General features: G+C 42.8%; 1 protein-coding gene across 5 annotated transcripts in view; it reads left to right on the forward strand.

Moving 5' to 3' along the window:
• grik5 (glutamate receptor, ionotropic, kainate 5) overlaps positions 1-24092 on the forward strand; it is a 104854-nt gene that overhangs the window by 40171 nt on the left and 40591 nt on the right. For all 5 annotated transcript variants that reach the window (XM_030393298.1, XM_030393299.1, XM_030393300.1 and 2 more), the window contains one exon: positions 23410-23571. In XM_030393298.1, coding sequence (XP_030249158.1) covers positions 23460-23571 — 112 coding nt within the window. In that variant the 5' untranslated portion in view covers positions 23410-23459. The remainder of the gene's footprint in view (positions 1-23409; positions 23572-24092) is intronic.

Here is a 24092-nt window from a genome sequence, read left to right on the forward strand (position 1 = left end):
AAAGAAAGAGGGAGATAATGAAAGGTTTTGTCCTCTAGGTAGAAGACCTGCCATTTTTTTCTGTCACCCATGCTTACATTAATAATTAAAGGCTAAGGCTGGATGGGTTCCCTGGATAAGGGCAGATGACGTCCATAGATAATGCTTGTTTCAACCTTCATTTTGATATTTAAGGTCGTATTCAAGGGGCATTTGACATTTTGACATTTGACATTTTAAAGGAGTGTGCTGTAGACTTCACTTTGGCATTTTATTAGGTTTTTTGTGACAGAAGTACATTCAAAATAAAATATGAAGGGAGAGAAATGCGACCCAGGCCTGAAAAGAACCCATTTCTGGCTCACATGTCAGTCATGGAGCGTTGCCAGACGTCATGTTATGCCCTCCTCTCCAGTCATTGTGCACCTCTAACTGTTCCTCCAATGACAAGTGGAGTCTTGAATTTTCACTGCCCTGATCTTGTATAATACTTACTGTTATCTGTGTCAGATCTGTCAACATTCCTGTGAATTCCACCTCACCTACATTTGAGAAAAAATGCTGGTGAAATTCTTACCGATCACTGTTGAGTTTATTTGGAACCTGCTTCCAGATTAGCAAAAAGGCTATCATAAGAACCAGACTGAATGTCAATCAAACAGTCAATTATGGCACAACAAGACGTCCATGAGCAGGATGAGACCTACAGGCTGTGTGCATTAGTTACTGTACCACTGATGAAGCGATGTGACATCTTGTGTGTGGGCCTGCGGCAGCGTCAGGCCTGCAGAGGCTGTCTAGTCCAACTAATGAGGATGGAGAGAGAGGTCAGAGATGATAGCCAATCTAAATAAGGACCTTGATGTGACTTTAACACTGTGTCATAGTGTGTCACTGTGTATGTGTGTGTGTGCGCTTGGAGGTGATGTCCTCCCACCTTCCTGCTGTTATGTTATGACTGGCATCCTCGCTCCAAGCCCACTGTCAACAGGAGGTGTCATCCACGCAGCGCAGCCATCAGCGCACTGCTGGCTGCATTCTGAACGCTGACAGAGACAGACACACCTTCACGAACACACAAGCACTTGAATGTTCACAAATACAACGCGCGCGCACACACACACACACACATACACACACACACACACACACACACACACACACAATTGCATAAGAAATATACTTCTTATTAGGCATTCTGCAAGCATAGCCAAGTACAGGACATGCTCCTTTGTGCACGCACATGCTTCCTGCTGTCAGTTCTCCCACTGGCCATCGGTGAGTGTCCATGTTATGCAAACTCATAACAAAACACTGTCAGAAACTGTGAGTGTGTGTCAGCTCACCTGACAGGAACAGAGGGCCGTCTTTCTCCCTCACTATCCCATTTTTGTTCACTCCATCCTCACCCGTCCTGAGGCAGATCCTAACAGCACTTAAATTCAACTGAACTTGACATATACTCACTTACCATTGACATGTTTCTTCTTTCTGTCTTTCTTTCTTTTTCTAGTTCCTTTGTAACATCTGACCACTGTTTTTATCAGATAAAGACCTCATAGTTTTTTGTTTTCTAAAGATTTATAAAGCAGTATCCACGATACACTGGACGTGTACAGTAATTGCTTACTTGAAATTGCTATTTTTTTCATTGCAGGAAGTTTGTAATTTTCCCTGCTCAGCAGGACTCTGAATGAAACCATGCCTGACTAACGTGGCATGCAGAGAACTCTTTTGGCGTCCTATCTATGCTTTAATACAGGGCTTAGCAGCCACAGTGGAGTTGTTAAGCAGCATAGTAGCTGAATGTTAACCAATACTGTGATGCCAACAGGCCTCATTGTAAGTGTAGCTGTCAGGAAGAACAGGAACTAAGCCCCACACTGGGGCCTGTTTCAAATGCACAGCAGATGAGCGGTTGATGAAGAGGACGATGCCTCGCAGACGAACGCAAGTGACATTTTGAACACTTGAACAATTCCCAGAGTTGTTGTTGGAAACATTTCCTGGGCGGAGGGGAAGGATTTGAGAATGTGCTGTTACTGAGCATATTTCTTGATGATAATGGGTACATTTGTGTGTGGGCTGTCACAAACATACTGTAAACAGCATCTCTTTGTTGTGTCATTGTTTACACTGTGGTGGCAGATACGTCGTGGGCGTATGTTTCAGATTCCCCCATGAAATGTGTATGATCGCTCCTCTGAATCTTTGTAATAAACTCACATTCTTTGAATTCTGGCTGCCCCAACAGCCTGTACACCGTTTCTCAGCTGTTGTTATTTCAGCCTGCAGGCCCTTGTGATAGGATCATTTAGGTCTTATTCGCTTCAATGATAGCGAGAGTGACACCTCCCTTTATGTGTCCATATATATGGAGCAATGTTAGGCTTCTTCACTTTGTCACATTTAGAGCCTTCTCACCTAGCAGCTCTATCCTTTTGAAGGCATTTCTTTGCCGCATGACTGGCTTTACTGTACAGTACATTAGTTGTTTAAGGTGTTTTTACAGCTGCAGGAATGTGATTGTTTCTGCAGCTCCTGACACAGAAGCCATAATGAAGAGACCCCTTCTTTTGAAGCACTGCTCCTTGATATAATGGCTTTATGCAGGCAGGAATGGAATTTCTCTGTGTGTACTGATGTGAGACCCACTGGTCAATCATAGCAACTCACATAGCAACAAGACCTGCGTAGGAAAACTGAAATAGATGAGATGAATCAGTAGCAGTGCTTTACTGTTGGCATGTTTCATCTCCCGGCCATGGCAACGCCTTTGTGATCAGTGTTTGTCAATTTGTACCCACATTCTGGGGTGAATAGCGTTGCCAGGAAATACACTGAGGAAAAATGATGCTAATTAGGAGATGGAATAATTCAAAAGCAAAAACCAATGTGTACGACACAGATACACTGTTGCTGTTATCGGAGACTACATCTAAAGATGGAGAGGACAAACAACAACAGGAGGTGAGCCACTTGCAGCAATGCCCTTGGTCTATCCGTATTTGTACATCCCTGATTGCCGCCCATACGTACAGATGTTGCCCATGAAGGTTGTTGACCACATGGTTTGTGTATGGTGGGTGTCTCCAGTCCATTACACCGTAGCCCAGAGTGAAACCTAAGGGCAGCCTTCATAGATTGATGAGAGTTCACACAGCTTGGTGGAGCCCCGGGTGGCATGACACAGACGCATATAACCAGGGAGGCACACTTAATGCGGTCAGAGGAGCCCAAACACATTCGCACACAAACACAGATGGACAGGTACAGTGTGTTTCACAACCTGTTCAGTCACCCTCACACACTTTAGAAGCGTCCCTCATCGCCGTTTTCTAGATGGGGTCGGCATGTCAACTAGCTCACCATGAAAGAGAGGGAATTAGAGAGATCTGTGTGTGTGTGTTTGTGTGTGTATGTGTGTGTGTGTAAGCATGCTGTAGGGCTTTGTTTGTATATTAGGCCTTAGTCCTGCATCACTCATTCCAGCACGACACATCAAAGAGACAGGAGCCGACGCTGCCGCCCGCTGACCATATATGGTTATTCCTGCACCATCCAGGCTATGGTTTAGCCCATTAGAGAAAGTAGGACAGAGCTGGGTCCTGATGACCATATTTGGCCGGGTGCTTTGTCCCCTGCAGCCATCTTGCCTGCCTCCACCGCACGCTGCCAGGGCACTGCTGCTCCGCGCCTTCCCTCTCCTCGACTATCCCCATTTCCTCTGTTTTCTCCTCCTCCTTCTCCTCCTCCACCACCAGAACAGAACACTTTTCATCCCCCTCTTGGTTTCTCTTTCTGCTCACTCGGCCCCTTATCGCTCCTCTCCCCTCCTCCTCTCTCTCGCTCATCCTGTTACTGCGCTGTTTTGTCTATTCTCCCCAAACCCACTTCCTCCGCTCATCCTCCTTCTCCCCGCTTCACCCCTCTTTACTGCTTTCTTTGTTCTTTCCCTTCTCATTACTTCCTGTGTTCCCCCTTTCTCCCTTATCCTTCTCCAGCAGGAAGCAGTGCGCATCCAGGTTTACTCCACTGGCTGCGTGCAGGGAGCTGGATCTGCTGGCCCCTGGCCTATTCTGGCTCCATCCCCGTGTTCCTAATCAGCCCTGTTGCATGGTGCACACGTGTTTGTTAGTTCATTAACGTACACACAGCCTCACACACAGACACTTTTGTTATGTGTCAGTCTGTTAGGGTGTTAAGCCTACATCTGCACACCCACACCAATGTGATTGTTAAAGCATGCGGACTTCACACAAACTCAATTTGGGTGAGTTAATAGTCACACACACACACACACACACACACACACACGCGAGCTCTCTCCACCTCCTGGCAGCAGGTTTGATCGCCTGGAAAATGAATACTAAATGCAGGGCAAAATGGCTGGCAGGGATCACCTTGGCTGCATGCAGCTCAGCGCCTGCTCTATGCAGGCATGAAACTGGAGCACCTCCATACCTCTATCCTCATCAGATATTCTTGGACTCCACAGCTTGGTAAGGAGACACAAAGTGATCATTGGCTTTTGTTAGTAATTTGGTGTCTAAGTAGAGAGGAGAGAGTCCCCCCTTCTGTGCCCCGACGGTAGCATTCCCTCCGAGCCCTCAGCCTTTCCTCTCATCGCCTCAGACTGGAAGGAAACAAACCAGGCAGCGGTGTGTAGATGTCTCCACAGCATGTACACACATACTGTTAACACTCAGAGACATAGAGTAAAGCTCGTATACACACTCACACTCTCAGGCAAGCATGCACACACACACACGGGAAACTATTTAATTTCCCCAATCGCTGGGATTCAAAAGAGGTGGAGCAGCTAGCTGAAGACTGGCCCAGCTGGGAGCAGGTCTTCCCGAGGCTGAAGGAAGCTGTTTGGGATCCACACACACACACACACACACACACACACACACACACACACACACACACACACACACACACACACACACACACCCCTAGGTAATTCGGTTGAATGTTTTTCCTTGATTTTGAAACACTTATTTCTTGGGGCATATCACATAATTATTTTGTTATGTAGTAATGTTTTGAGTAGAAAAACAATTTCTCTTAACTCTCTATCTAAAACAGTATTCCAACCATACAGAATGATGCAACCAATTTGAATTATTTACCTTTCCAAGTACGGGACTATGTGACTTACTTTTATAGCTCTGCTGACATTTTTAATGTGAACACTAGCAGGGAAGAAGCGCCTGTTGCATGAAGAGATTGATGAATGTTCTTTGACATTTTGATGCAACATTGTCAGTGTCTTCTGCTATTGTGATTGATTTGAGAATAGATCTCAGATTAAGCCACCTGTTAATCAAGTTTCTGCACTTTGTCTACTTGCCCCTTACCCCTAATCCTCCATTTTGTGTATTCATGCCTGCTGGTTGTGTGTTCTGATTCTTGTTGGGATAGTGGGGCCATAGGGGTCCCTTGAAAGCAAGGCATAGGGATAAAAAAGAGTTGGACAAAACCGCTGCAGGAATTCATCCAGTTGTATTGCCATTAGGGGTCTGTGATCTCAATGCTGATTGGACAAATGACTTAACATGGCTCTCCCTTGTGCAAAAAAAGAACTATCTTTAATATAATGATGTGTTGCAAAAGGGTGCAAATGGAGAAATCTATAAGTTATTTTGAGTCTGGCTGTAGTCTACAGGAAACCTATTCAACTAGTATGCCCAATCATTAGTTTTTTTTTGCTATACTTTTGTATATTTAAGGTTTTGTTTTCAATCATGAAAATTAATTAACAAAGAAAAAAAAAAAGATGTTCTTATTTTTGACACGTTCAGAGGACAGACATAGTAAATGTAAAAAAGCCCCATGGCACGTTTTTTATTTCTTTTGGAAAAAAAATTAAGGTCTGGCCCCTCAATTTTGGATTGTGATTGTGATTAAATAGATTGTAACATCACACTCTTGCCAGATGCCCACCCCTAACTAAAATAATAATGCCATCTCAAGGCTAGACTTTTCATGAACATTTTAAATATGTAAGAGAACAAGCGTGCACAGACAAACAAGCAGAGGCATTCAAAAATTGAATGATGATTGCCAGAATTTCAGGTAATAATGGGATCTCGGTTGTTGTCCTACTTAGCTGGCACACCTCCTCTCAGACCACAATAGAAAAAGGTTAGAGTTCTTACAGAGCAAAAAATGAACAATTAAGGTCTTTGCCATGGCTCATTGTGTCTGCTCTGTGTCCGCCTGTGTGTGGCAGGAGACTAGCATGGCTACTCGGGTGGAGTGTTTACAATACAGCCATGTCTGTGTGTTTATATGTGATTATGAATCTTTTTATGTATGTGAGATGTGTTCGAGGCACGGCAAGAATGTGTTTGTGTCCGAGTGTTTGTGTTTGTGAGTGGGCAGTGTTTGCTTCCGTTATCAATCCGGGCCAGACGACAGAAGCTCTTTAGTGGAGAGTTAGTTCAGTTTAGCATGAAGATGAGGTTTGCTGGCCCGCGTGTGCCAACCTTACTTTGCCGGGCGTGTATGTGTGTCAATGACTGTGTGCGCAGGGTATCTGTGTGTGTGTGTGTGTGTGTGTGGTCTTTGATGTCAGCTGGTGGCTGCTACTGTTTGCAGATGTGAGTGTTAGGTAATCACAAAACACAATCACTCTGATCTATTCCTGAACCTCTGCCATTATATATAGCATTCTCCACATCCACCCACAACCTCTCTCCATTCCTCTCTTTCTCACACACACACACACACACACACACACACACACACACACGTTTTGTCTTTTTTTTCCCCTCTATTTTCCATCTCTCCTCTGCCTCTGCCACTCCTCATCTCTGTCCTCCATCTCCTACTCCCACACTCACTCTATCTCCGTGTTGTGTTATATATTACTGCTCTCCGTTGTTTGTCTCTGCTCTCTGGACATTTTTCTTGTCATCTCTCTTTTTTCCCCTGTTCCTTCACCCGCTGCCCCCGAGCCCTCCACTCCCCATCACTAACGCTCCCCTTCCTCCCCTGCCTTTCTACCCCTCTTCCCCCTCCCATATCCCTTCTTTACCCTTGCTGTCCTCCTCCTCTCCTCCCTTTTTGCCTTCCATCACATGTGTGCACGCTGTCGGAGGGGGAGTATTGATTGCAAGCTTGGCTGACAGGCACAGTAATGGACGACTTGTAGCGCATGTGTGTGTGTGTGTGTGGTGTTGGTGGTGGGGGGGTGTTTAAGGAACAGTCCTGGCAATAATTCACCTGACCGAGTGGACGGCCGCCGGGCAGGCAGGCAGGCGGGCGGAGTGAGAGGTGCTGCAGCATGCGGTGCGACTTGACAGGCTGAATTTGAAAGCAACTGAGCCAAATATAGGGCAAGTTTCAAATCACTCCCTATTTATTCCTCAGGGAACTCATTTTTTTTGACCAGACGCAATAAAATAAAATGGACGAGTAAATTCAGGGACCGCAGTGACTGGGGCTCCTGTGCAGTCATATTACATTGTTGTACATTTATCTCAGACATGCAGGATATAAAAAGTGCCGTTTTCAAAAACACTTTGTGTGCTTTGTTGTTGCCAAATCATTAGCCATGCACCTCAATAATCACCACTGCAGCATGGACACCAACACACTGTAAGACTTACGCTGCAGTTAAAATGCAAATATGGGCGATTCAATTAAAACTTTCTTTGTCATCGCCCATAACACGGTTTTTGTGGCTTTTTGTGTCCACTCTTTCATGGATTATTATGGAAACAGAGGGTTGGGTTTCTCTTTTCCTTAGCAGTTTTCGGACATTGTCATAATGATTGCAGGGCTTTATGCAGCAGCTCTTTTGACAGTGGAATAGCTTTTGTTTCATGGTGCTGATCTTATAGAGGGAGGCTGTGAAATCTGGGTTCAGGCTGGATGCTATTACAAGTACTGTACATATATTAAATCTAATTCTGGTCTCGTTATGTTATTTCTATGCGCACCAGTACAATACATGTATTATTACAAACATAGCACACACAGGTCTCTTCATCATTCCTGCTGGCGTAATGTGCAGCACAAACAGTACATAAATACATGCTCATAAACATTAAATCACATTGTGTGAAAAGATATATTAGATTACTTTCACCCGCAAACGATATGATATTTTATTTACTTCATTCAATCTCTATTCAGATGTGGGAAAATGCAGCTGTCAGGCATGAAAACATTGATAGTGCGCTAGACATAGTGATTCAGATAAATGAGCAATTGAATAAACAAACATTTCTCATGCATAATGAAGTTAAACCTGACCTAGATCAAGTAACGTGAATGAGTGATTCTAATTTGAGATGCCAGTTGTAAGGCGTGTAAAAAATGAATGTGGATATTCATAATTCTGTAGTAAGTTGTGGAACTTCTAAGGCTAATGTACCATGGGCTAACTGAATGCATTATGCATTTATTCACCAGTGCTTGGTTCTGATTTACTCAACAATGGAGCAAACAAATGCTAATCCTGCATTAAATACGGCGCTGTTGCATAAATATTCTAACAGACATTGCTTTTAGCATATGCTACCATCTATTAGCATAGAGCCGGCGGAGGGATAACCAACAATTTAGCATGAGAAAGCTGAACTGAATGTTCTGCAGCAGTGTTTGACCACTGAATCATTTAATTGACCTTGAGAAGGTTACACTGTGGTCATGGAGGACCACACACAAACACACACACAAACACACACACACACATGCACACACAGCCTGAAAGTGACCCACTTCTCTACTGAAAATAAGCACCATATAGCAGTTTGTTTTCTTTTTATATTTCGACAGCTCTTCTGCAGTGAGGCAGCCCTACTTCTAAGCTGAAACGTGCGGAGATGGTTAAAGAGCCAATCTGTCCTGCTGGCCAGGGACATTAAATATTAACTTACAGATAGCATCAAGGTCCAAATGGCAAGAAATTATTCATCATTTGTCAGATGTGATGTTTTTGATCATCTGAACCATTGTTATGCATCCGAACTCTGGCCTCCAGTGCTCCGCTGCTGACCGTCATATTCATATTAAGGTGAAATGCCTATTGTAGCTAACAGCTAACTTCTTAAAAACATGACCTGAGCCGCTGAAAACACTGATAGTACACTCATGTGGTGCGCTCAGAGAATATTAGGGATCTATGCACAATAAAATACTCTCTTTTACCCTTATTTATACTTCAAGGTCCCATATTGTACTAAGTGAGATTCCCATGTCTTTTTTGATTATTAAGCAGGTCTTGGTGCTATATAAATAGAAAGAAATTCACACAGCCCGTATTAAGAAACTGTCTGTTTGAATGAGCTGTCAGGACTTTTGTAAGATTGTGAAGTCACAGCTATACAGTACCCGCCCTTAGCCATGCCCCCAGGACAGACATGGTTGCAAAAACGCAATCAGCGCTGCAGCAATTGACAGCATGAGAAAAATGATGTGTCTTTTTGAACATTAAGCATTAAATAGTTCTAGTAGACACTCAAAATTCAAACCTGGAATGAACATAATATGAGACATTTAAGGGCTGTCCATAAGAAGAATTATATCAATTTGAGCATCCACATTGATGTACAATGTTCTATAAATGACAGCAACAAGCTGTGTCAGTTCTGGTTCTATAAATGCTTCAAAGACTCTGGTGTGTTAGTTGTTGTGTCTTGATCAAATTACTAATTTTTATGTGAGTCGGTTATCCTGGCAATTGTCAAAGAGGACATCAGTAAGGAAAAACCAACATCAGATACCCCTGTCAGTGCCAAAGACCGTTTGGCAGTATGTCTCAGATAAAATGACGTGTTTTAGTGTGTAATTTGCAGCCTAAAATGCATTATAGGCGTTTAATAAGTTGTGAATGTGGCACCCTGTGAATTCAGATGGATGGTGACTGGCCTCAGTGTGTCTATCATTCATCAAATCTGAAAGTGATCCCAAAATTATTGTCCGCCATTTGTGGTGTGGACTAGCCATCTGTTTGAGGTTCATAAAACCTACTTATACATATTCATATTGCAATAGTAATGTTTCTTGGTGTGGATGTTCCTTTAATTGCATATTTGCGTTTGCTCAACGCACATTAAAGTTTTAATTTCTAGATCCAATGTTGAGAACTGCTGTTGGTAGTTAATACAATTCTTAATCAAAACAGTATTACTTTATCATTTTGCATTCCTGTATCCCTTCCTCCCATATTTAGTCAAACATTTTCAGCAATATACAGTACAACATGAAATGTTATGCTTTTTCCTCAGCAACTGTAAAAAGCATTCATCTTCCGACAACTTGGAAACTAAAATTGTGTTCATTAATCATACTGCTTGGAAAGTGTTCAAATCTTCACTTTTTCTTCCTGCATGATGTCCTTTTCTGTTTTTTAACTGGGCCTTAGAGGTACAACAAATGCCTCTCGCCCGGGGCATCTGAAAACAATTTGGGAATGCTGTTGTTTGTAACGCATTTAGCACAGATGGATACACAAATAAAAAGCTTTTTATGCAAAACTGATGCACAACAACATTTTGAAAGTGCCCAGTCACTCCACATTTCTGTGTTTTGCTGAATCTCGCTCTCCCCCCCTCCAGTCAGTCCCTATCAGACCTAATAGTGTGATGCCTCATGTTGAGCGGAGATGACCAATTTTAGACTCAGTCATGGGTGACATAATTATACAACGTCTTGAAGAGACATGCTACATATTCAGGTAAACTGTGAAATGATTTTGAGGGGAATACAATTCTGATAAATGCCGACCATTAGCCCCTGTTCAGACCACGAATCTAAAAAGATAATTATATGACTAATTTGATCTGATTAATATGTATTGCAGCCAGTCGAATAGCTCAGCCAGGCTAACAATCAGAACAGAACAAACTATCCCTTGACAATTTACATAACATAAATACCAATAAATTACACTTTTATTTCATAATATAAGAATTATAATCTGAAACAAGGAGCCATGAGAGGACATATGCACAGCTTTAGGATTAGAATGATAAAATATGGTCTGATGAAAGTGTTTTTCATGGTCAGTATTAAAATACGGTTATTAATGTGTTCATGCTCTGTGGGCATGTGTAGTGAAATTGTAAAACTGATGAAAACATTTGATTAAAAGGATAATTTATGGCTTAACACAAATAGAACACTGAAAATTCATTATTGTGCGTTTGTTGCCTCCTCCAGCGATGTGGCATTTTCTTTACATTCGAACAACTCCGCTATCTGGTAAAGGACATTATTAAAGATTATTCTCCTGGCATTTCCAGTGTGCTGGATGTTGCGGAGCGCGGAATGAAAGACAACATGAGAGAGAGGCAATGACATCGACCAAGGTCATGCGCTTTGATCATACCCATGTTGTTTTCAACATGAGACACAATGAAATAGAGTCCCTCCAGGCTTCATTGTGTCATTGTATTGCTTGTGTGACCTTTTTTAAAACGGATGCTGCTGTGCTTCTTTTTTTTTTTTTTTTCTGCTCATAAATTGCTCATAAATAATTTGATCAATTATGTAATCCAATACAGCCACCAGGACTGCCCCTGCTCATCACAGCTTTTGTTAATTTATCTATACACATGCACATGTAGGGATAAGAAATAGAACTAATTGTGTGTATTATTTCATTTAATTGTGGATACCATATTTAGAGATTTTTCTGCTACAGTAACATGAAGGCCAAAGTAAGTATTATCTATTAAGACGCAGACTTCAGATTGTCGCTGAGTCAACACAGATTGGCGCTGTCTCGAGTTGCATGGCATTATTCACGGCTTATATTCACTATTTTAGCAGCAGAATCAAAAGTAAAAATGTATTTTTTATGCGTTTATCCCAAGGCACAATCCTTAACATGAGCCGAAAACAATGTCAGGCATAGAAACATGAAGTAAACAAGATAATTACCACATTTATTCTCATTAAATTAAAGTATTTTAACATCCACTGCCTGGCGCGGACTTAACTAATAAGTGTATTACAGTCACAGATTAACAAGTGACTATGTGGAGAAGGCTTTGATTCAGAGGGTTGAACTGGCAAGTACTTACAAATAGCAATTACTAATAAAACACTGCTCTTACGCTGTCGTTAATTTGAAACCATCACATTGTCTGATCGTTTTAAAGATAAATGTCAGTTCATAGAAAGAAATTTACTGGAGAGATATACCAAAGTTTTTATTTTGTCATATTGATTCTCTGAAAGGCTTTCATCACACCTGCAGCCATCGTAAAAATACACTTCATCTAACTAAGAGACAATTCAAGTCTTGTTCATTTAGAATGCATCTGTGCAAATTTCCTTGAGCAAAGAAAGATTTCTTTGTGGAACATCTTCCTCTTGAAAAAAAAAACAACATGATGTAACGTTTTATTTTCGGCAGGATTTTTACTGGCACTCCACGTAAATACTTGACAATTTTAACACTACAAGGGAGCACGATCTTTCATCTCCTGAATGAGAACAGTGGCTTGCCCTACATATTTTGGTCTTTGCTTAGTTACTTTGCATAGTTGCAAGTGAATCCTTTTCAGATGTTGAACTGAGTCTGAGAAGTGCAGTCAGAGAGAATTTGTCTCTTGCCCGGGGCAGCTGAAAACAAACCAAATTTGAGCATGCTGCTTTCTGCAGTGCAAATTAGTACAGACGAAAAAAACACAAATTAGAAGCCCCACATGTAAACTTGAATCAGAGGAGCACTTTCGTAGCACTCAGTTGCCCCTTTATTTTCATGTTTGTTTTCTCCCCTCTCCTCCCAGTCGCCCTCTATCAGTTCGGACTGTGTGACGGCTCGCCCTGATCCCGGATGACCAATTTTAGACGTGGTCGTGGGTGACGGAATTACACAACGATATGAGTGGACACGCAACATGTCCTAGTCATACAGTACACACACACCCGAGTCAGACGCAGAGTGCACACTTGTTCCCAGTCACGTAGCAAATACACATTCCTTGTGTTTCTGCCTCTCACTATTAGAGCATAGTCAATCACACACGCACAGTAAAACACACACTGCAGCAGTGACGAAGCCCCGCCTCACATGACCGGTGGGCTCTGACTCCCCGATCTCTCATTTACCTGTTCCATCGCTGGCTCGCTCTCCTCTCCTCTCCTTTCTCTCCGTCTCCTTCACACTACCTCCCCACTCCCACTCCCTCCTCCTCTCATCCTCGACTCTGTTGCCACGGCAGCAAAACCTGACAATGAGAGAGAGAGAGAGAGAGAGAGAGAGAGAGAGAGAGAGCAAATGGCATCTGAGTCATTTAATCCACAACCTGTGAGTGTGTGTGTTTGTGTGTGTGTGTGTGTCTGTGCATGAAGATGAATATGTCTGATATGTTTGTGTACATCCCTATGTATCTGTTGCGTGTGTGTGTGTGCGTGAGGCGTGTGGGTGTCTAAGTGGGAGAGCTGTGTGGAGTTGGTTCATCGGTTCATCACAAAGCTACGGCAGTGCGAAGGCAAACACTCTACCTTTGTCTGTCTCACTGCATATAGCAGCGCTATTTCCGTTTTTTCTATTTGATGTTCACTGTAAATATGTGGTTATTTTATAAGCAATATTCACTCACCAGCCTCAAGTGATTCACAGACATCTGTGTTGTGAAGCCTTTGCTCTGCTCTGACTGATCGAACAAACTAAAAATCTGACTGATGTGCTTTCATGATGCACAGTACCACAGTCTCTCTCGCTGTGTAGTGTCAACCATGATGTTAATATTCTGCATCAGAGTTTGGCTGAAACACACAGACGATCTCTGTGTTAATACGAGGTCCTTAAGTCAAGTCAGATTTATTTGTATAGCATCATCTAACGTGTGAATGTCTCAATGGGCCTTACAGGCCCACACCATCGGCACTAAGCTCTCTAAGAAGTGAAGAGAAGTAAAATACTATTCACACACGCAAAAACCCTTTAGCACATAAGCGAACAAATTTGAAAGAAGCCTCAGGAGAGGCAATTCAAAAAGAAAACCCTCCTCCTTGGATGGTCGGCTGTAAAGTGGGAGCAGCAGTTTGGGAAAAAGGCAACTGCTAAAAAAGCAAGTTAGTAAAAATTCCAAAACACAAGGGGGTTTAGGGTACAAGAGCAGGATTGTGATAAGTCAAATAGAGTATGCACCAGTGCTATTATACAAAAATCCTATAACGAAACCCATGACAGCCATTTGTGATGGAAATTAAAGGGGCAATATGTAAGAACTGACAACCTGTCGAATTCATACGAAAAACAATTGGTGGCAGCATATCACTAAAAAAAACCAACTGCTGCTAACTGTAGATATCATTAGCTAGTTAGCCTCAATAGCAGTGCATCTAGCAGTCCAGACTGGGAGCTCAGATTACCGGGCATGTGTTGGTGTTTACGCCACTAGCACAGGAGCTTTGGACCGGTATAGACTGGGGCTATACATAGTTACAACTATTTATTTATCCCTATCGTTATATGTACAGGAAGATTTTATGATTTCGCGATTACTTATTTAACTCTCTAAGGTCTCAGTCAATTATTCTAGTTTCCTTCGGAAATAATGCTTCTTTAACTTTCTAACCACCAACCAAACTTTTAACTTCCAAACTTTAACCTCAAAGTCGGCAAGTCAGGTGCCAAAATGTTCGCAGTTTCAGAGTTGTTGACTTAAAGGGTTGCTCATCGGAATTTATCCAGTCAGGAACTCATTTTCTGATTACATGAATGCATAACTTCTTGTTATAGGTCACAGCACTGCCATATAGAGCTCTGCCAGTGCAACATGGACAAAAAAAAACAAAAACATAAATGTTATGTGTTAAAATCAATTACAGCATACCTTAACTTGATTTTTTGTTTTTCACTAAAAAAAGATGTGTCCTCAATGTGATGCAATGTAAACAAAAATGTCTAACAAAATGTAATGTTAGTAGGGATTCCAGTATATTTTTTTTTATTCTAAAATTTGAAGAATACTTGATGATTGTGGGGATGATTTCGGGAATCGCAATTATGTTGGACAGGATAAATGTGACATGAAATATTCATATTGTTCCATGTCTATACCTGACACTGATTTAAGTTGACAGTGCTCTTTTCTGACTCAGGCGTTGTTCTCTTTGCAGCGCCGTGTGTAATAATATCACTCATATATTTCCAAGGCTTTGTTCTGAATGCAAATTTTAGCTCTCTAAACAAGCCATGGGGCGAGTGAGTTCAAGGAGAGCTTCCTAATTGTGATTAAACTGCTGTGCTTACATAAGCCACAGCTGCAACAAGTGGTGCCTGCGTTGACGGATAGTCACATGGAGCAGCACATCTTTTTTAAACAGCTCCTTTGGAAAGCAGTGCACTGAGTTTCACCCCCCTCAAACCAGACCGGTCTGAACAGCAGGTGGTACATATGCATGCAGGGAGGCTGAAATGCAAACTCACCGCTGGCACATACAAACGCATGACACGCAGGCATAGATCGGCAGGGGGAAAAACAAAAAGACGCGCTTACGCATCAGCGAGCGCACACAATATCCTTTGAACCTTCCTCGAGAGTTTGGTGTATGCGTGTGCAGCTAGTGAATGCTCGTGCGCTTGTGTGTGCATGTTTCTGCGTGACATACTCAGATGTGACAGTGTCACAGGAGCACGGTGGTTCCCCAAGCAGCCGGTGTCACTGACTGAGGGCCTCTTTGTCAAGGAGAACACTGGGAAGAATTTATCCATGTCCAATGAACAGAGAGAGAGAGAAGGGGGGAGTCGGAGGGAGCTTGGGGGGGCAAGGGGGACTGTAACAGAGAAAGTGCACTGTCGAGATTGAAGAGACCAGTGAGAGCTAAGATAGGGAGAGAAGAGAGAAGCCAGAGAGGTCAGTAAAGAGACAGGGGTATAGAGTGTTCCTGAGGAAGAGAGACAAAATAGATAGAGGTTGAGTGAGAAGAGATACAGAGGTGGGGGAGGATGGCAAGAGAGAGAGAGGGAGAGAGAAAAGGAGAGAGAGAGGGAGAGAGAAAAGGAGAGAGAGACTGGAAATGAGAGATCAAAGTGTCTGCAGCCCTGCTGAGGGAGGACAAGGTGAGAACATATAGGAAGTGGGTGGGAGTAACAGCGAGAGAGAAGGCTGGAGACCTGTACACAATAATACGAACACTTGGTGCAAAATGATAGTCAGGTAATGAATGTGAGGAATATAATTACCATTGTAACTAATGTTTATCATACAAATTAGAAAGAGCGAAGTTAGGCGCACATCACATGTGGGTGCAAGGTTATTGGAAATTAGCACCAATTAGTAGAGTCACGCCTGCACACTTTTTTATTGAAGTAGACAGTGGTTTTCGATTCCAGGCGGATCTGCATCCGACTTGTTTTTTTTTTTTTTTAGACTTGATGAAGATCCGACTGGCTTTGTCTACTTCAGTAGATACAGTTTGGTTTGGATGCACTTTCCCAAAACCCACGGTGATATCTTTTTCTGAACTGCCCCAAACCCAAGCAAACTCATTTTATAATGATTTGACACAAAAATGTCCTTATGTTTGAGAAGCTACAACCAGCACATTTTTTTTTCATTTAGTTATTTTTTACATGTTTGCTTCATAAATGATTTAAACTTGTCATGAATGCTACATTTGTTGATTAATTGGTTGCCTGTTGTCTGATCTCTTTATCTCTGCTTATGAAGTTCTTCTCTTTCTCTTGCTGAGCAGCTCAGTTGTCCTTTTTATATTCTATAATGGAGTTTATGTCCACGACCAGTGTTCGGTGCCAATCATATGGTTACAATACAGGAAGTGGTTTGCCGTTTTATGCTGCGAAGCAGAATGTAAGGGTGTGGAGATTGTGGAAGTTTTCCAAAATGACCTGTTTAAGCTACCTTAAATGTTTAGGTGTGTTGGTTTGTTCAGGTGTGTACAAAGGGCCAAATGCATAGAAGAAGCCTTGTTCTTAAGAAACATTTGTGTACGTGTAGACAGGTTCTTAGTGTTTACCTTTTAAAAACTGAAAACACAGTTCCTCCGTAAACTTACACTAATCATTCAGCATCAAGAAGTTAAGTGTGGCAGTTGTGTTTGGCTGAGAGTTGTTGATTTGTTCAAGTAAAGCCACAAAGCATCTGTTACTTGATCTAAATGAGCTGCATATGTAATCATGCTTGTAACACATTAATGTGGCTGCAGAAGAACAGACGCTGCGCTTTAGAAAGAAAAGGGCCATGACATCATATATGTCGGTAAAATAAAACCTTATTCACTGTGAATGCACCTCACAAAACACGGTTGTGGGGGGTAATTACTAAATCACATGAGGTCCCTTGCTAATACTATTCCTATGTGAATTGGACTTTAGATTGCGCTTCCTTGTCAGATCTTCATTTAATTGTCACCCCCTGCTAGGCTGAGAGGAAGTCTCCCCTGAAACACCCACTCAACACAAAGCCTGTAAGGTTGTGTTAATTAATACTGTTGTATTTAATTGCATTGCTTACTGTAGCTGTCCACGTTATTGTTTTTTAATTCCATATGGCCAAGCCGCTATGACAGTTTACTCGACATTCTCCAGCCTCCATCATCACAGGAATAAATCACATTTGCTCAACTTAGTGTCTGGTGTAGACTGTAAGGTGAGGGTAATAATCCACAGAGAAAAATGGAAATAGGGAAACAAAGGGGATAAGAGGAACAAAGAGACAGCAGAATAGAGAGGAGGACGAAGATAAGAAGAGAAAGGCAGAGATGGTGAGATTAGAGAGGTACATGTAAGAGCAGAGGAGAGGGAGAAAGTGTGAGGTGTGTGCAAAATGAAACTGCTGAGTCAATGCGACCACGAACATGTGCTGCTGCTTTGATATGAGATGCAGACACAAAGCGCTAAACACTTAATCCTACAAAAAGCCAAAAGAGGTGAATGAAGGGGTCCTTGGTATTTTTCCACTCCCACTGACACTGCTTAGACACACGAACACACACACACACACACACACACACACACACACACACACACACACACACACACACACACACACCAGGCCGACCTCCCAGCTCATCCACAGCGTCTGGGGGTTGACAAATGCTCTGAAATGGCCTGCCTGTGCTCATTCAGGGACAGCAGCCTGGCCGTCTGCAGCAGGCCCTCTCTAGTCAACAAAGACTGTTAATTGTAAGAAGAATGAGAAAAATAACACTTGCGTCCCACAATAGCTGGCGGTGCAGTCTTCTTTAAATCCACAGCCACTGAAGCCGTTCCACTTGCAGATTCAATTATGGGAATGATTCATCCTTCCATTATGATAACTGTCAGATTTTCTTGTGTCATACAATAAGGCAGAAGGGGAAAAAACAAATGATTCGCCAGCCCCCCCCCACCACCACCCTTCTCTCCCCCCCCCACGCGCACGCTCCCCCCCGCAAGCTGCTTTTCTCCATCTGAGTCCTTTTTGTCTTTCTCCGCATCCCTCTCTTCCTGCTCTCCTCCCTTTGCTATTGCTCATCCTGCTTCCCCTGCCTTAGTCTCCGTTCATCCTCTCCTCATATGCCTGGGGGTTTGAGGCGAGATAGCGTTCCCTCGTTTTCTGATTTTCTCCATATACCCCACCTCCCTCCCCCCACCTCCTTCCATCCCACTCTGGCCCACCCTCCCCCCGTCCTTCCTCACGCTCCCTCTAGATAATTAAGATCTCTGATTTTATGGTTTTCTCTTTCATAATAGGCACTGCAGACACTATAAGCAAGCCGCCAAGTCTTGAGAACACACACACGCAAACAAATCAGCGGACACACACAAATATGCGTATGCCTTCATACACACCCGCTAAGACGAATGCATGCAGCAAACGGCTAAATCTCCAACCGGGATGGATGTCCCCTCGCTCATTCCATTCCAATTCCATTCTCTCTCTGTCTGTCGATCTTTTATAATTTCTCCTGCACACACACACACACACACGCACACAGAGAACGGGAGAGAGAGAGTAAGTCAGGATATTTATGTATTTTAGCTTTTGTATATTTCTCAGTGGTGCCAGTACGCAGGGTGACTTACAGCAGGGTGCAGAATGAAAGCGAGCGTGTGGGAGGGGTGGGGGGGCGGCTAGAAGCGTCGTTTTCTGTACAGCTCAGACTAGTCTGGCTCTGCTCGGGCCTCTCACTGCTCCAGCTCCCCACAGACTGACACCCGACTGCTACAGGGACTCAGCCATGTACTATTACAGCAGCAGCGAGAGCACGTACATCAGCCAGACACACAGTCCTCACAGATTAAACAGTGTAGTATAGTAAAAGTATCTCGCCGTTTGCTCTCTCCCTATCCCTGACTGTGTCTGTTTCTCTGACTCCCTCCACCTTTTTACTACCACATTACAGCTGCCGCTTCCTTTCACTCTCGTGCAGTGGAGGTAGGAGTCAAATCATTAATGCCACGAATGCATGTCTTGCATTGCAAATTTCACCTAAACAGGAACTTGTATTTTGGTTGTCTATCAAAATGAACAATGTTAGACTTCTCTCCATTTTGCCTGCACTCAGAGCCCCCCCCCCCGACTTTTTTTTACAAATATCCCTGCAAACTGTCATTTGATGGCTTCTAGGCCTGTTGTATCAACTAAAGATTGTAGTACTAATTCTGTAAGCGTACATCCAGGGAGTCAAAGAATATAGTCCAAAGTCCTATACATAATTTAGCATGCTGCTTATTTACAGTAGAGACTGATTGTGAACTGGAAATTGTCATCTTACATTTTGCTGTACTGTGTAAACCAAGGCTGAAAAAACTTTAAGTGTTTTGCTCTAATAAGTTTGCTACCAGCTGGCTGCGTTACGGTTTCCTATCTCAAAATGCTAGCCAAAATTGAGCACCACTCAACTCGAGTACCCATCAGCAGGAGTGTTTATTGGTCCAGTGCATTCTTGGTTGTTGTAGGTTTTCTACCTTTTGAGGAAAAGGGAATACAATAACCACTTTTCTCTGTTTTGTTTTTTTGGTCATGTTGCACCAATTTAAAACAATATTTGTCTTTGTACCGCATCAGCCAAGCGTGGCACAGATTTACTTTTCCATCACCACAAGGCTACCCGCTTGAAGGTCTTTAACTGATGAAGTCCCTGGCTTGTGTAGTGGTTGCAGAAAAGAGCCGCTAACATCGCTGGCAAACTTGTTTAACTTCCATCAGATTTTGTACAAGTAAACTCCTTTGTTATTTAGTGTTTGAAAAGCTTTTAATCAAAATCAGGAAATCTTGGGTTTTCACCAGCAATAACTTAACACGTCTTCTGAAACAGCTGAATTTTGTCAGTCAGCGATTATGTCAGTCAGTACACAGCAGATATCTGCATGCATGAACAGGGACACGTCTGAGCGAGAGACAGGCGTCATCATGGGTTGGCCACAGTCGCTACATGTCACAGTGGCCTGCTTGAAGGCAGGGCGAATGTATTTTGGCCTTAAAATGCCAAAAGTGCTATTGGAATAACCCCAATAGAAAAATATATGCAAGGGCTGCCTTTTCAGCGGTGAAGTACTATTTTATACTTACTTTGAAATATTAAGGGTAAATGCAATTATCATGCAAAACAGGCTCTTTCAGAGAGTTTTATCTCAGAACAAGATATTTGAAACATTGATAATCAGTAAACGAATCAACTTGCATTGAAAAGCATCTTAAGTTAAACAAGCAACATTTAAACGACAAGCAGAATTAATAAAAAACGAAAACATTTGACAGTAAGGCTTAAAATTCTCAAAGGTTAATGTAGCTGTAAGGCAACCCGTTCCATGCAAATTGTGCATATATTACATCAGTGTGTACTGTGGATATCTAAGCAAGATGTGAGCTGTGCTTCAGAGATGAATATCGTGAAATGATTTCACTTCCTTCTTGTCAGTGAAGAAGTCCATCCAGATTTATGATACGGAGAGCAGTGATGAATATGAAATTTGTCATTAACACACAGTGATAAACAGAGTTTAATGGCTGAAGTAATAATGGGGTCAGCCTGACAGTACTGACTGTCCCCAGTCTATTTAATTGTACTGGATTAGAGTTATTGATGAACATATAAGCAGCATTTTAACGTTGCAGCCAGGTGATATGAAGCTTTATTTTACTTAATGTACTGTTCGAAGCTTCATCTATAACAATGCATCATATTTTATATCGTTGATCGTATATTTTGGAGTACCACACTTGAATAAACGTACTATACTGCTACTTTCCACCTCTGCTCTTCTGCCTTTCTATGTCTATCCCGCTCTGCGTCTCTTTTTGCAGAAACACTTTCCAATCTCTTTTCTCTGTATTCAATTTTGTTCTTTTATTCCCCCATCGTCCCCAGCCCATTCCCACTGCTTCTTCTTTTTTTTTTTTTCTCTGATTCTCCTTACTTCTATCACGACTTTCCATCTCCCCCCCTCCCCCCCATCTCCTTCCCCTTGGAGTATAGATGCTGTAATCTTCCCTGTCTAATGCTGTCAATAGCTCTCAATAACAATGAAATAGCACCAGTTCCATCCCATCATTGATGAAGGCATTGCCTCAGTTAGGATCTTATTCGTCATCATGGCAATCTGCTTCTTGGTAAAAGCCAATCAGATGGCTCCTGTGAAATGCACTGCTCCCTTGATAGGTTCCCCATTGTTTTGATTGACCGCACCTGAGGGCCCGCCACTTGAGCTGGGCTCGATCAATACGCCATCACACTCACACGAAGTAAGCGCATGCCCATACATGTCCTGGAATAAACACACAGGTCTCGGGCGCCTCACACACACTTTGGCAAGGAGTAAATTGAGAAAGAGAGCGCTGGTGTGGGGAGCAAACAGAGCACAGTGGCTACCAGCAAAATGGACTACAATGCAGCTGTGTGACAGTCAGTGATCTCACTTTGTGGTGAGAATAATCAGCTGTTGGATAAAGTGTGTCTGTTGTACACCATTACATACGTGGAACATCATAGAACTCTTTGATGCAGTAATTATTTATTGGTACCTTTAATGTAACATGATATGATAAAACGACAAATGATTTATGAAAAACAAAAAAACCTCCTACTGTGTGCTTGTTATTCTGTGTTGTGTCACACATACAGATGGCCTGCATAAACCCTGCCTCTGTTCTGTTTCAGCTGTGGTAACCATAATGAGAGCAAGAGAGCCATCTGCACAGTATGGCACATGCTATTAGTATTACAAACATGTTTGTGCACACACTTGCTGCGCAAACTCAAGAATGAGAGACATGTAGCGTTTGACAAGAAGAACGTGAGGTCAGTAATTGCATATAGAACAAAGAAGAAGAAAAGGGTAAAAAGGGAATTTTGGCTGATTTATGAGACGGCCAGAGGGATTCAAAGCACAGGGTTGCAGTTTTTTGATGTGCTTTAAACATCAAAGCTAAACAAGGTGAGCAGGAGATGAAAAAGACAAAATAAAGATCTCAAAGTGAAAAAGATGGAGGTGGGAGGGATGTTCCTTTAACACAAACCCCACATGCACTTGTCAGGGTCAAGGGTCAGCCTTCCTCCACTCCAGCGTCCCCTTGTTTACAGCTGCAGGGGTCAATTGAAGGCCATGAACTGACTCTTTCAGCTGTCTGTCAGACCTGTCTAAAGCTCAGACTGGTGATCCAGACGCTTGAAACATTTGCAGGTCAATAGCCCCCACCACCTCCACCACCATCATCACCACCACTCCCTCAATCTCCCCGCCTAGTCCGTCACGCGACACTTCTTCCCCTCGCTTCTGTATTCATCCCTCCTTTCATCTCTCCATCCTTTTGCCTTGTCATGTCGTCAGTCAGAGCAAGGCTTTGTCACTACTAGAGAGGGCTGCTTAGTATCAGTGGAGCTCTGCTGAGCTCTCTTTGTGTGCGTTCTGTGTGTTTGTGTGTCTGTTTTGAGGTGAGGATGATTGTTAGGTGTTAGAATACATGTAAATGTGTGGGCATGAGTGGGTATATATTTATTGAATGGTTGTCAGGGCCCATGGGTGTTGAGTGAGCTTTTGCAGAATGTGACCGTGTGTTGGTTTGTTTACTTATGTATGCATGTCTACATAAAGCGTAGATGTGTTTTTGTGTGTGTGTGTGTGTGTGTGTATGGCAGTATGTGTGCCATTTATTGTGATTTTCTTCTTGGAATCGCTGGAGATTTCTTCAAGGCTGAGTCTTGTCACATCTAAACGGCAGACTTTCCACAGGAGACATGAATAGAGATGTGCGTTCTTCTTTTGTAATAGACAGGCTCTATGCATGGGACTTGGCTGCCTCTGTGATGTGACAGTGAACGTCTTCATAGCTGAATATAAATGTCTATTGTATGTGCTGTCAAATTAAAGGTGTTTCCACTACATGGAAATGTGACAGAGCAAACTGAAGATAAGCCGCAGGATGACAATTTAAAGAGAGACATCTTGTGCCAGGGGAACGATTACGTGTCCACTAACGTGCAGTGTGTCCTCCGCTCCTGCAGGTGGTGGTACAGGCAGCCAGCAGACCATTCTCCATGAGGAGCAGTAGAAGATGCCGGCTCTGCCAGCACTGCTGCTGTCAATACACTTCCTCTCCTTCCTGCTAGTCACCATGCCGCCACGCTCCCTCAGTCAGGCCCCCCTGCTCTCCTCCGTCCGCATGGGTGAGTGGCCAGCCGCCCTTCCTGACAACACCTGGATCACAAAGTTTTTCAGCATACTTTTCATGGTTTGTTTTTAGCCTGTTTTGGAACCTCAGAGTGCCACATAAATCAGCGAAAAAGTCACAGCAACGCATTTAAAAACCAGACAAGAAATAATACTATGCATGATTGTGTCCAAAGTGTTCTTTCACAATGAAATATGACCGCACCCAAAGACTGACTGACGGATACAATCTTTGTGTAATTATCTAAGTCTTTTACACCTCCATACATACAGCATGCAGGTGTTAGAATCAAGTTAGAGTTACCCCTAAAAAGAGAAAAAAGCTTTCTGACACCTGCAGCAATGTCTCTGTCCTCTTTTGGAGGAACTCTGTTTTGAATAAAGGGGGATCCCCTAGAGTATGTGCATAATATTGAAACATACAAATGGAAGTTTTCTGAAAGCACTAAAGACTTTTGTCTGGCCTAAACAGCTAACGCACACAGTGAATGAAGACGTTATAGGTTAATTTCCAACT

Source organism: Sparus aurata, chromosome 17, assembly GCF_900880675.1.
Source record: "Sparus aurata chromosome 17, fSpaAur1.1, whole genome shotgun sequence".
NCBI lineage: Eukaryota > Metazoa > Chordata > Actinopteri > Spariformes > Sparidae > Sparus > Sparus aurata.